Genomic DNA, 13154 nt, shown 5'->3' on the forward strand with positions numbered 1-13154 from the left:
TAGACGGGGTGTCTTATTTGGCGAAATTAAATTAATCTTTGTTATAGTGTAGTTATGTTTTCATTTCTTATGCCAAAAATGGTGCTAAAATGTTGGTTAATTAGTTACATTGGGGATTATGAAAGTGTAAATTCTTATCATAACAATCTATAACACCATTGTTACGATTTTAATCCACTTTAATCCCTAGGAGCTGGATTCCCATGAAGTCGTCGAAAACGACCTCGTTTAATCCATTACGGTCAATAACTGCGCCTTCGTGGGAATAAACCAGAATTTTGTACGATAATCCGAAAGTACACCTCAATTCTGAGCTAAAGGAATTGCTTAATATTGTAGTAGTAGTCCGATTAGGTTTGCTCATTTTGATTAAGTAGTAGTGTTTGGTATCGATATATATATTTTCAAGGGCATAGATTCCATTTCTGCTCGTTACAACTGTGTAAAATGATCACAAGTTTACCTATTTGCATATTTTCAAGGTGACGGCCATTTTTGGCGGGATAATGGGACGATGTGCTCATTTTGATTTATTAGTAGTGTTTGGTGTCACACTGTCACAGTGGCGGACCCAGGATTTATTCCAGGGGGGTGACTAAAAGAGGTCAGGGGCGAAGCGCGGTCGACCAAAGGCGGGAGCACTAGAAGGGGTGGGGCATAGGGTGTCCAAAGGGGTTAAAACTATTTTGTGCTATCTGAGGTATCTTCTGGGCAATAATTCTCAAAGAAATAAAGTGACAAGTTTTTTTTTCAAAATAAATGAATATTTATTTTCCCTGCAGACCAAAAAAGGCGTTAGGCACATAGAATGGTAAGTGAAACAGGTAGCCTAGGCCTAACTAATACTACGAATATCTTTTTTTATTATCACTTTATTTTGCACATCATTCACTCACAAGCATCAATCAGACAAAAGTGATGATCCTTTCACTCGGCGAGGAAATGCGGCGATGAATTTTTTGCAAATGTCCTCGTTTGAAACTGGTATCGCGAACCCGTGCATGGCAATAACGGCACAGTCTGATAGTTTCTCGATTGTCATGGAATTCCTGAGCCAATTATGAATACGGCGTACACAAGAAAATGACCTTTCCGCCTCGACACTTCCGATCGGCAGTACAGCAAGGACTGTCAACAAATCGCGCGGACATTCGGAAAAAATGTTGCATCGGCGTCGGTCGCGAGAGTTTCAGTTACTGATCGTGATTTGATCGATGACTGATGCCCCCAATAATTGAACCATCTAAACAGTTCGCTCTTGAACGTGCATTCAAGTGGCATGATATGTCCCCGTTTGGTGAGCAAGGTTTCAGTCAGTTTATGCAGCTCTTCCTCTGTGCGGTTAGCCACTATTTCGGGAAGAAGAGCGCAAAGTTCGTAATGAGCCCTCTTACTTTCATGGAAGCGAGACTTCATTTCAGCACAGACAACGTCAAGAAACGGAATGATGTTCGTTTCCAGTAATCCTCGGTAGAATCTGATGGAATATTGTCTCTGTTGGTTTGGCGGCTGCACAGCCTTGGTTTACCCGCCGACGCTCCGACTTTCTCAGCAACAGTAATTGCTTCCTGATACACGGCACTAAAAATGGCATCCACATTTAGGTGCATGCTTTCATAATGAAGTTTTATATCTTCGACTTTCTGGAAGCCAAAAAAGACTTCTATTAATTCGCCCTGCAGACATGTGACCAAGGGCCGCATTGGTTCAAGGAATTCTTTGGCGATAATAAAACCAAAAAGAAATATTATATATATTATTAACGTTATAATACTTTAAATACTACATTTAATATGATTTCCATTTTTGTGTCAACATGTATGTATACGTATTTAACTTAATTATTTAATAAAAAAAAAGAATAAAAAAAATTAAAAAAAACCCCAAAACTTGTCCGATTTTGCGTTTTTTAAATCTCCCGGGGGGGGGGGGGACTAGTCCCCCCCCCCCCCCTGGATCCGCCACTGTGTCAATATATATGTTTTCAGGGGCATAGATTCCATTTCTGCCAGTTACAACTGTGTAAAATGATCACAAGTTTACCTATTTGCATACAGTAGAACTTGTATTAAGCAAGCACCCAAGGGAAATTTAAAAATGCTTGCTTAATGGAGGTGCTCTTTGACTAGAGGTATCACATATTGCCCGAACCCCTACCACAAAAAATAAAGATAAAGATTGCATATATTTTTTTATTCCTGTAGTATAACAATAACAATCCATGTACTTTTTATCTAGTTGTGAATTCAAAGTAGTCGCGTATACATGTTTGTTTAGTAATACTGGATCTCTAGCCCCCCAATATTTCTTTTACTTTCATCATACTGAATCATAGCGTCTAAAAGTGTTTCAAAATGTCGTGAATTTGAGTATTTCCCACCCCAACTATTTTAGCGATTACGCGACCGCTTAATAAAATTATGCTTGGGTGCAATGGGAGCGAACATCAATACTTGCATCGATAAATTTGACCGTCGCTGAATCTTGCGCCGAACGAAAATTCTTTACTCAAATCTCGAACATAACTTCTGTAAACTTGTCATTTTGTACCAACCTTCGATACTACTGTCTTCCATTGTGATGCATTTGATAATATTTATCCATTTTTGTGAAGAAAAAATCGATGAATTAATTTTATTTTATCAAAAAAGCACATGAACAAAAAACCATCGCTGATTTTATCACCGATTTACAGGGGGTGTAACTCTTTATGTAATATTATAGGGGGCGCTAAAACGTATGTTTAACAACAAAGTGGCAATGGAAAAGAGATACTAGATGATCGTGACAAAACTCTGTACTTTCATTTTATTCAATCAGTATCAAATAATGTGTCGTTACGCGTGAAAACAATGATCAGGTTAGTCGTTTAATAAAACAAAAGATTAATAAACAGATAATCCCGGGTTGGTTGTTATTTTTACATTTCTTTTTACCTGATCAGTGGGGGTCAAGTTAATTAACTACTACTCACGAGATTAGCGGGAGTGTTACAAAGAACGAACGACAAGATGGTATCATTCAACAATGGCCGTTGAATGGGCGATGTTTTGTTGAATTTATTAGTAAAATAGTGACCACTGGCCGCGTTAGAGGAGTGACCGTTGAAACAGTAGAATTTTTACAGGGGGAATTAATCGTGATGTCCATTGCACGCGTTGAACAGGTGCGTGTTTAGTAGGGGTTAAATTACTTAAAAATCACTCGGGGGGATTTTTTGGTGCTCGTTGAAGCAAGTGTTCGCTGATTAAGAGTGCACGCCCGAGCAAGTTCTACTGTATTTCCAAGATGACGGCCATTTTGGGTGGGAAAATGGGACGATGCGCTAATATTGATTAAGTAGTCGTCTTTGGTATCAGGATATATGTTTTCGGGACGCAGATTCCATTTCTGCCAATTACAACTGTGTAAAATGATCACAAGTTTACCGATTTTACACATTTCCAATATGGCTGCCATTTGTGGCGGGAAAATGGACGATGTGCTGATTTTGATTAAGTAGTCGGGTTTTTGTGCAATATATGTTTTCGACGGCAGTTCCATTTCTGCCATTTACAACTGCGTGAAATGATGATGTGTTCATCCATTCAGCATCCGCCTTTTCTAGCATGACATTTTCTAAACACATTACTGAAAAGGTTTCTGAATCCATTTCTGCTATATATAAGCTTGTAGCATGTTCCTGAAAGCCAGTACTAGGAAAATAGCACATTTATTTGGTCGATCGCGTTTTAGCCGTTCGACTCCAATCTGATTTTAAAACTTGGTGGCTTCATCGAGACTTTCAGTTTATGTTGTCTGTCAGTTATAGATACAAAATTAACGATGGTTAAAAATGTGATACTATTGAAAAGGTAGTTAATAAATTAAAAAGTAGAACAGAAATGTATATTATATAGCGGTATACAAAGAAATAAATACAAGGACTACAAATGAAATAGTAATACATGTACTTGCTATAAGAAACCTTTGTGGCATAGATTATATTATCAACTGGCTCCGAGCTGCGTGTGAAAGGAGTCGTTCGGAGGAACGTTGTCACGTTGGAAAAACAAACTATATCACCATTTAGACTACGACGTGCAAGTAATTTATGCCATCTCTGCCATCGCCATTTAAAGACCTGGTGGCCTTGGTGTCAAAGTTACTGGCCACGTTGTTATGTAAGTGGTAACATACTTTATGTTTTCAACTCAACAGCATTCCACATGCTCGTTCCACATTCAGCTTGGATGTCAGTTGATAAATTAATATATGCCACGAGGGCTTCTTAGCGTGTATTTCACTTACAGGCACGTCCCCACCACCTTTAACCACGTTGCCGCCAGGCTGAAACGAAGCTCCTGGCCGCATGCTTGCTACGCTGTTACGGCCTTTATGTCTATATAGGGAAGATACTGAGCTTCGTCCATCAACTCCAGTCTAGCACCCAAAAAGGAAACACCAAGAAAACTATAAACTGTTCTTGATTGCTTGACTTTGGGTGATTATCAGTTTTGGAAGTGAATGAGGACGGGGTGGGCATGACACAGTCCCTGTAGGCATGGCAAGAGAGCGTCTTACGCCCGGTAGGCACGTCACTGGAGTGTGGTGAGAACGTATCCCAGTCTGACGGGTAACTGCAAGAGCATGGTGGAACACTTTGCACGTAGCCAGAGCTTGACTGGCACGCGCTGGGCGTAGTAAGCGCTTGGTGTGGTCGTGGCATGAGCATGATGGGCGCGTGTCAATTTCTTGCCACGCTTATTGGCGCAAGCTCCACGCTGCCGTTACGCTCTCTTTGCCTTCAGAAACCTGTAAATGACAACGAAAAGTTAAAAAAAATGATAATAATGTGTTTAGAAAACGTTCCGCCATCTTGGAAATATGCGAAATTGGTGAACATACGTCATTTTACCCAGTTGTATATGGCAGAAATTGAATCTGCTCCCCGAAAACATATACATGTATATTGACACCAAAGACAACTACTTAATCGAAATCAGCATATCAGCATATTGTAAATATGATAAATATGTGAACATGTGCTCATTTTACAAGGTTGTAAATGTCAGAAATGGATTCTGCGCCCCTGAAAACAAACACTACTACTTAATCAAAAAATCAAAATCTGCACATCGTCCCATTTTCCAGTCAAAAATGGCCGTCATCTTGGAAATATGCTAGGTATGTGAACATGTGATCATTTTACAAGGTTGTAAATGTCAGGAATGGAATCTGTGACCCCGAAAACATATGGCACCAAACACTACTACTTAATCAAAATCAGCACATGGTCCGATTTTCCCGCCAAAAATGGTCGCCATCTTGGAAATAACTTCATGTTCGATACGTGCAGCCGTATCCGTGTGTCGTATCACGTATGAGAAATACACACGCATTGATGACGTCACACACAAAATCAATACGGATACGCGATACGCACCAGGGCCCTTATTCACGAAAACTTAAACTAAGTTACAATCGAAATTTTAAGAAATACTGCAACTTCATTGGATATATGCAAATTGATTTTACCCCGTTACAAATAGACCCCCCCCCCCCTCCCTGCAAAAAATGCTGTATCCGCGCCTGTTTGTACGAATATTGTTAGTTCGGGCTGAGGCAGGCATGATGCTATGGTGTTTATATTATATTTTAAAGTTATGAGTTTCTAATTATTGGAGAGTTCCGTTTGGGTGATATAAGATTGGGGGCTTTCCTTTGTACGAATATTGTTAGTTAGGGCTGAGGCAGGCATAATGCTATGGTGTTTATATTTTATTGTAAAGTTATGAGTTTCTAATTATTGGAGAGTTCCGTTTGGGTGCTATAAGATTTGGTGCTTTCCTTTGTACGAATATTTTTAGTTCGGGCTGAGGCAGACATAAAGCTATGTTGTTTTTATTTTAAAGTAATGAGTTTCTAATTATTGGAGAGTTCCGTTTGGATGATATAAGATTGGGTGCTTTCCTTTGTACCAGTATTGTTAGTCCGGGCTGAGGCAGGCATAATGCTATGGTGTTTATATTTTAGAGTTATGAGTTTCTAATTATTGGAGAGTTCCGTTTGGGTGATAGAAGATTTGGTGCTTTCCTTTGTACCAATAGTGTTAGTTCGGGCTGAGGCAGGCATAATGCTATGGTGTTTATATTTTATTGTAAAGTTATGAGTTTCTAATTATTGGAAAGTTCCGTTTGTTCGAATATTGTTAGTTCGGGCCAGGGCGGATTGGACCATCGGGCGATCGGGCAATCACCCGAAGGGCCGGTCGGACAAAAAATGAAAAAAATCATTTTGTCCAATTCGTCTAAAAAAAACCTTTTTCTGTTGAACATTATATATGTGTGTGTGTGTGTGTGGGGGGGGGGGGGGGGTATTGGACCGGCCATGATCATGTTGTATGTAGTGTAGTCCCATTTTTTAACCAGTTAAATTCTCTTGACTCTTAACTCTTGGCGATACAATGATAATACGTTAATTAATAATATGACGATATGATAATTTCACAGCTTGATGGTTGTAAATTACTTGCAGGTCGGGGTTTTGGCCTAAATTAATCGATGTATGAGATACATTATTTGACAGAGATTATAATCAGATATGCCACCAAATCCCATATTTGAGGTTCATTTTTCAAAATTTTCCAGGGGGAGAGCCGCTGGACCCCCCCCCCCCCCGTCGGGACTCTGCTGTCAGTAAAAGGGGTCGCTCCGACACGGGAGCCCGGGACGGTTCCCGGCCCAAATCCGCCCCTGGTTCGGGCTGAGGCAGACGAATTACTGTTTATATTTTGTTAGAGTTCTGAGTTCTAATTGATTCTGAGAGTTTTGCTCGGAAGTTATAAGATTTGGTGTCAGCAGACGCCCCATTTCTGGGGGGGGGGGGGATGGCTGAATGGTTAGCGTGCGCGCGCTGTATCATAAAGTCTGTCATTGAGTCGACTGGCGTGGTTTCGAATCCCCGGTTGTACTGACAAGGAGTAGGGTCGCCTGTCCAACCTCGTGGGTTTTCTCCGGGTCCTCCGGTTTCCTCCCACTGCTAAAGACCCCTATGCGCAAGCGAATTATTGAAATAAAATTGTACCATATGTTAGTCCCGAAATGACCTAGTTTGTGTCGAGTGGACGTTAAACCCCATTTCTCCCTCTCCCTCTCCATTTCTGGGTTCTGTAAAGTGCACATAGTTGGCGTCAGGATAGTTGATGCAAACTTGGTGCAAGTCCTTTATTTTTAGCTGGTTTACCACTGGTAAGAAGAAGACGAACCGACTCGGATACGCGTTTCGGTCAATTATTTGTTGTATTTCACGAAATAAAGAATTTGAAACTCTTTTACTTTAATCCACGCAGAAGCCTGACATCCAGAGCCTCGGTTAACATGGTGACTAGGCGGCGCCGCCACCGCGCTCTGGTCAAACTGTGCCGCCTACTGAGCCCAAAAGTTGAAGATTGGGCGGCAACATACATACGTTTTGAAAATCGCTGACAAGGTTTTTCCCATGTGCCAATTAGCATGCCTGAGGCTGATAATCTGTCATGTCCCTGGCTTAAAACCGTACGTAAAATCGTCTTTCTGATTGTTTTATGGGTTATTTCTGTCTGCGGGTCAGCCGCAGCAGTGTTTTGATCTCGATTTTACAGAAATTAACCAATCCATGGTTTAACAAGATGCCAAAACTAATAGTGTATCAAATCTCCGAAACTATATTTTAAGTGCTCAAAAATCGAGTCTAAGGGAGTCAATTTTCAAAATCCCCCGCGCGGGACCACACCTGCTGTGTTCGTGCCGCTCGAACCTACGGTGCTCGCGGGTCGGGCTTCGCCCGACATTGCCGCGCACGACCAAATCCTTAGACGAGGCTCTGCTGACATCCTGTATTCGAACCTGGGAAAAAATGTCAACATCAAAATCTCCAAAATAAAGCTTGTTCCACGAATTCTACCCGAAAAGCCGACGGATTTACATTGGGGATCGAAGTATAGTGTACGGTTTTATATATTCTACTTTCATAATACATGTAACGTTGGATTTTATTGGTTGATAAATATAAATGAGTTTGGGCGATTCTGGTATTTATTCTGAATAGGTTACCAACGAAAAGGTTGCCAGCTTGATCGGTCGAATCTGCCGCTAGGCGAATAGGTTGCCAATTTGTGTTCGGTGCGCATGGTCGAGACCTAGATGAACCATTGTTGAACATTTGGACGAGCCGAATGCGGCCCTGGCAACGCAAAAACAAATTTGTGAGAAGAGGCGATTCTGTTCTTGAGAGGTATGAATAGATTGCGTTTTGCTTGCAAAGAAACTAATAATTATCGACAGTATGAAAAGTGTGAGATTTCAAATTAATATATCTGTAATTTGGCTGCACTGGTACCACCGGAGCCGATACAATTTACGTTAGGCCTACTAAAGTAACTACAGTACGGCCACGGGTAGCTTTTGAGTTTGACATAATGCAAACAAGTTAGCTATCTATTAAAATTTAAAGTAGCTAAGTCTCTAACTAAATATCATCCAAAATCTTCGACACTGAAAACACGAATTATTTGTGGGTTTAAAGGAGCTAATTTAAGTCGCTAATATTTGGAACCTAGAAATTGATACAAATGAGTCGCAACGCACACCATAATGAATGTTATGTAAATTGATTTACATTTACATTCAAACGTTTCTGTTTTTACTGTAATTTTTAATCAATTGGGTTCGGCGAAATACGCCAGTATTCTCAATCGAATTTCAATCTCTAGCGTCTGGTTATTCCTGTCTACGCCCATATTATTTATTGGGCTTGCTCTCCAGATAGGAATATAGCGTCACCGTTTGACATATCATATGACTTGTGGAATATGCCTAGCCTCGTTTTTCGAGTCCCCTATTACAAATAGGGCTGAAACGCATTATGGTACACGATTCGTGTACCAATTGTAAAATGTGTATTTTGTCTTAAATATTGGATATCAGAAGGCCATCTTTTCCCGGTATAGATCACAACATCAATGTTGATTTAAACCGACAAATAAATCGTGTTTTCAATGTCGAAGATTTTTGATTATATTGAGTTAGAGACTTAGCTACTTTAAATCAACATTGATGTTGTGATCTTACCGGGAAAAGATGGCCTTCTGACCCTAACCCTTCAGAATAGTTTTACCAACAATCCACTGTTTTAACAGCTTCAATTTGTATGTTTGACATGTAATTTGTAAACCTAACCCTAACGAAAGATATTTTCCAGATCGTACAAAGATCTAGTATTGTGCTTTCTTAGGAGATATGTTTTTTCGATAGATGCCATTTTGTTTGTTGACTATTTAGACTCAAATAACAAGACACTAAGATTCAAGAAGACAGATTCCGACACATAGCGGTTCCTGTCTATGCTACAGTTCATATTATTAATAGTAATTGTCCCCCACCTATCGAAGAAAGTAGGGGACCATTATTATTATATGAGTCTGTCTGCCTGTCTGCCCATCAAAATTATTTTTGTCACAGAAGTAGAATGTTCAAACTTGGTGTCAGTGTTTATTAGGTGATTCTGAATGACTGAATGCCTCGTCAGAGTTCGAAGATGGGTATATTTATTCTTCCTAGTAGTATAACTTTGTGTATAGTTTCATGGCATCAATTCCTTGACTAAGTTCGATAATGGGCATTTTTGACTCCAGGTAAGCAGAGTGATAAGCAGTTTAATTGGTGGAGACTTTGGAACACAATAACCCTCCTAAGTGTATTAGAATGTTCAAATTTGGTGTAGGCATTTATTTGGTGAATTGATGTAGTTCGAAGATGAGCATTTTCTGCTTTAATAGGGCTTAGGGTAAGCAGAGATAAGCTATTTGATTAAATTGATGCTTTGGGACCCGGTAACTTTGGTTCTAATTAAATCAGTATAGTTTCATCACATGAATACCTGGGCTAAGTTCGATAATAAGCATTTTCTGCTCGAGGTAAGCAGAGCAATAGGCAATTTGATTGGTCGAGACGTTGGAACACAAAAACTCTCCTACTAGTTGAGGTAGAATGTTTAATAGGAGCGTATATTTCGTCTCATAATGTTTGAATAGGGCGACTCATCAGAAAGTGGTCCTGACATGCTTTAAATTAGATATATAAAAATAACTCAAAACACTTATATTTCCAAAAGAACATATTCATTACCATTTTAAAATATCAAAATGTCATTGATGATACACAAATTTCATCAAAAAATTTCATGACGGAACTGGATTACCCAAAATACCTGTTTTTATACGCCCACATTTTCATATCGGACCGTAACTTCCTGAATTATGGCCCCTGATGGTACGAAAAATCACGTTTTTAGCTTGTGGACTCTATAGAGGTCATAATTTTTATCCGATTTAAAAAAACGTATTATTATATCACCGTTACACCCTAAGGACAGCCGAGTTCGAATTTCGTGAAAATCGGCCCAAACTGACAGACAAAATGGCCACCCTTCGTTCTCAAATAGCCTAAAAATATGGTATATAAAGGTTGTGGACCCTATAGAGGTCACAATTTTTATCCGATTTTGTTGAAACTTGAAATGTAAGTTTATAACAGAAAGATCTTGGTTCCTTTCGATATTTTTGCGCATATCGAATTGTAATTTCCTGAATTATGCCCCTTGATTGTAGGAAAAATCACTTTCTCTTTAGCTTGTTCTCTATCCATCTCTCGAAAATGTGGGCATATCCTGCCTGGCAGCCGCTGGTTACCATATTTTATGAAAGATGTCCAGAACACAAATTATCTTTTCCAAACAAACTCAAATGGAGTTATGTGTAAAATTTATTAGGTAAAAAGTACATAAAAGAAAATTATATTTTTATTTTTTTTGTAGATAATTGAAAATTTCATGTCACACGTAAGGATTTGGTAAAACATTTCTTTTTGATGGATCTGATGATTACCAAAAATCTATTTAAGTTTTAATTACAGATTAAACTGACACATTAATTATATTTCTTCAAGATATTCATTTGAGTCTGGGCAATATAATTATAATTGAAAATACAAGTGTTTGATTTGTATTACACAGTAACGTTACGTGTGTGACAAAATTCCAAAAACACAATTTAATGACAAAATTCCAAAAACACAATTTAATATCACTGTTGTATGAAAGTAAAACAAAATATGATTTAAAATTATTCAACATATAAATTAAAATTCATTAACCATGTAAAGTTACTATTTTAAAATATAATTTCAAGGTATTCAACATGTAAATTACAGTTCATAACTACTGGTACAAGAATTCATAGGATGGGTGATACATTATACTTAATAACTATGATATCATAAGCCAGTTAACAACGACTGACACGGTGTGTATTCTTTGTTTGGTGAGTTTTCTCGAAAGCGTGTTATAACTGCACCAAAGGTGTTTTATCAAGGACCAACAGGCTTTATCTGACGCGTAGGTGTTAAATCCAATTTATTCTGCGATTTCTTGTTCGACCGTGTGTTTTACGGCAGATCGGTCTTTGTTAAGTGTAGGTCTTTATACATGGATTTATATGTGCTGTAGTTACATTTGTTTGTTCTTATACGTAATTCATTTCTTGGTGAATACTACGTGTTTTATACTTCGTACCATAGTCGGGCTGCAATTATTTATATATTTGTCTTTATTGTGGATTTAATTTGTTTATATATTATCGTGCGTACCACTGAAGTATAAATGGGTGTTTTTCACAAAATGGAGTCAAAACAGTCAACACAATATTTTGTCACATTTAATGATCTGATGGTAATAAATCTTACACAGAATATGTGAAATATAGTTAGGTTTGGAGGGCACATACTATTTTCATTCTACAACCAATATATGATTTACTTCTGTGGAAAAAACATCCTTAAATGTCCCTACCGACATGACAAAATTTTTATATAGAGAGAGAAAAAACATATTTTCAATATTAAATATGACATTCAAATCAACAAATATTTAAATGGTTTAAAACATGGAGCACTGAGCTTTAATATTAAACATACAATATGTAAAGTTTAACCAAAGGTAAATTTTTATGTGGCATCAAACTTTGAACGTAAAATTTGAAATTCAGTGTCTTTACCGTATACCTATTTTTTAAAGGGAGATAATCCACTAGGTCTTTCCATATAGAGGGTGCTTTTTTAACTTCAAAGTGCTAGTATGTTTTGAGTGTCCCTCTGGCATAAAGCCTTAGCCAGAAGATGTGATGAAATGACAGAACATGAATTTTAAAGTTCTGAAAGCTAAATGTCGCACTTTTGGAGAGTCTTTACCGACATTACAATAACTGTCAAAGTTTGTCATTAATTTAATAAGCATAAATTATTGAGAATATACAGCAAATACATCACTAAACCCAGGGCTTAGACCATACAAATGTGTACTTATAATTATGACATCCAAGCACTAAACTATGTCTTTACCGCCATAACATTCTGTCTTTACCGTCTACAGGTTGGCATTTCAGTAAAGACTTGTCTTTGAAGAATGACAGATTTAAGTGAAATTTAGACTTATTGTTAATGTTATTTGTGGTTATATGACACATATAATAACTAAAAGGTCTTACTGCTTGAATTAGTTACCAATATTAATCATGTAATTGCAACATGTAAGGCTAATAGTCGATGTCTGGTAGCATTAATACAGCCCATGCTATTGCCTTAAATAAAAGAAGTTGGTGACAATGTGTATCGGGACTGTCAGTAGTGAGACCAGGCATGGTACTTCTGCTATGGTCTCGTTTAGATCCAGTATTAAAAATTATGAAATGTCAAAATGTTTACGAAACTTATCTGAATATAAAATATAATCTGCTTTAATATAAAAAAATATATCAATAAATGAAAAGTAATAGTAGAAAAAGAACAAAATCAAACTACAGTATTTAAGGAATAAATCTTATAAGTTAGCATTTTTACATGTGTAAATACATGTAGTCAGTTTTCCATATGTAAGAATATGCATTGCTAGGTTAAAAATTAAAAACATTGAAAGAGAAACTATGTGAAATATTCACAATTTATTTTTTAAGTGGAATCTTTGCTTTTTAAATGTTTAATCTGTCAGTTATTTGAATTTTCAGTCGACTACTTTAAATTTTAATTGTTTTATATTTATTGTCAAATGAATTTTAATATTTAGACTGACATTATATGGACATT

At 37.7% G+C, this 13154-nt stretch overlaps 1 protein-coding gene across 4 annotated transcripts in view; it reads left to right on the top strand.

Moving 5' to 3' along the window:
• Positions 1-8158: 8158 nt before the first annotated feature.
• The window catches only part of LOC126825380 (non-neuronal cytoplasmic intermediate filament protein), a 191938-nt gene continuing 186942 nt past the window's right edge, over positions 8159-13154 (top strand). For 3 of the 4 annotated variants that reach the window (XM_050554987.2, XM_050554986.2, XM_050554991.2), the window contains exon 1: positions 8159-8253. In XM_050554987.2, the coding sequence (XP_050410944.1) occupies positions 8195-8253 (59 nt within the window). In that variant the 5' untranslated portion in view covers positions 8159-8194. Of the gene's footprint in view, positions 8254-9695; positions 9805-13154 lie in introns of those variants that run through there. The other variant, XM_050554990.2, reaches the window with a different exon arrangement.

The sequence above is a fragment of the Patella vulgata genome, chromosome 6 (assembly GCF_932274485.2).
Source record: "Patella vulgata chromosome 6, xgPatVulg1.2, whole genome shotgun sequence".
Classification (NCBI taxonomy): domain Eukaryota; kingdom Metazoa; phylum Mollusca; class Gastropoda; family Patellidae; genus Patella; species Patella vulgata.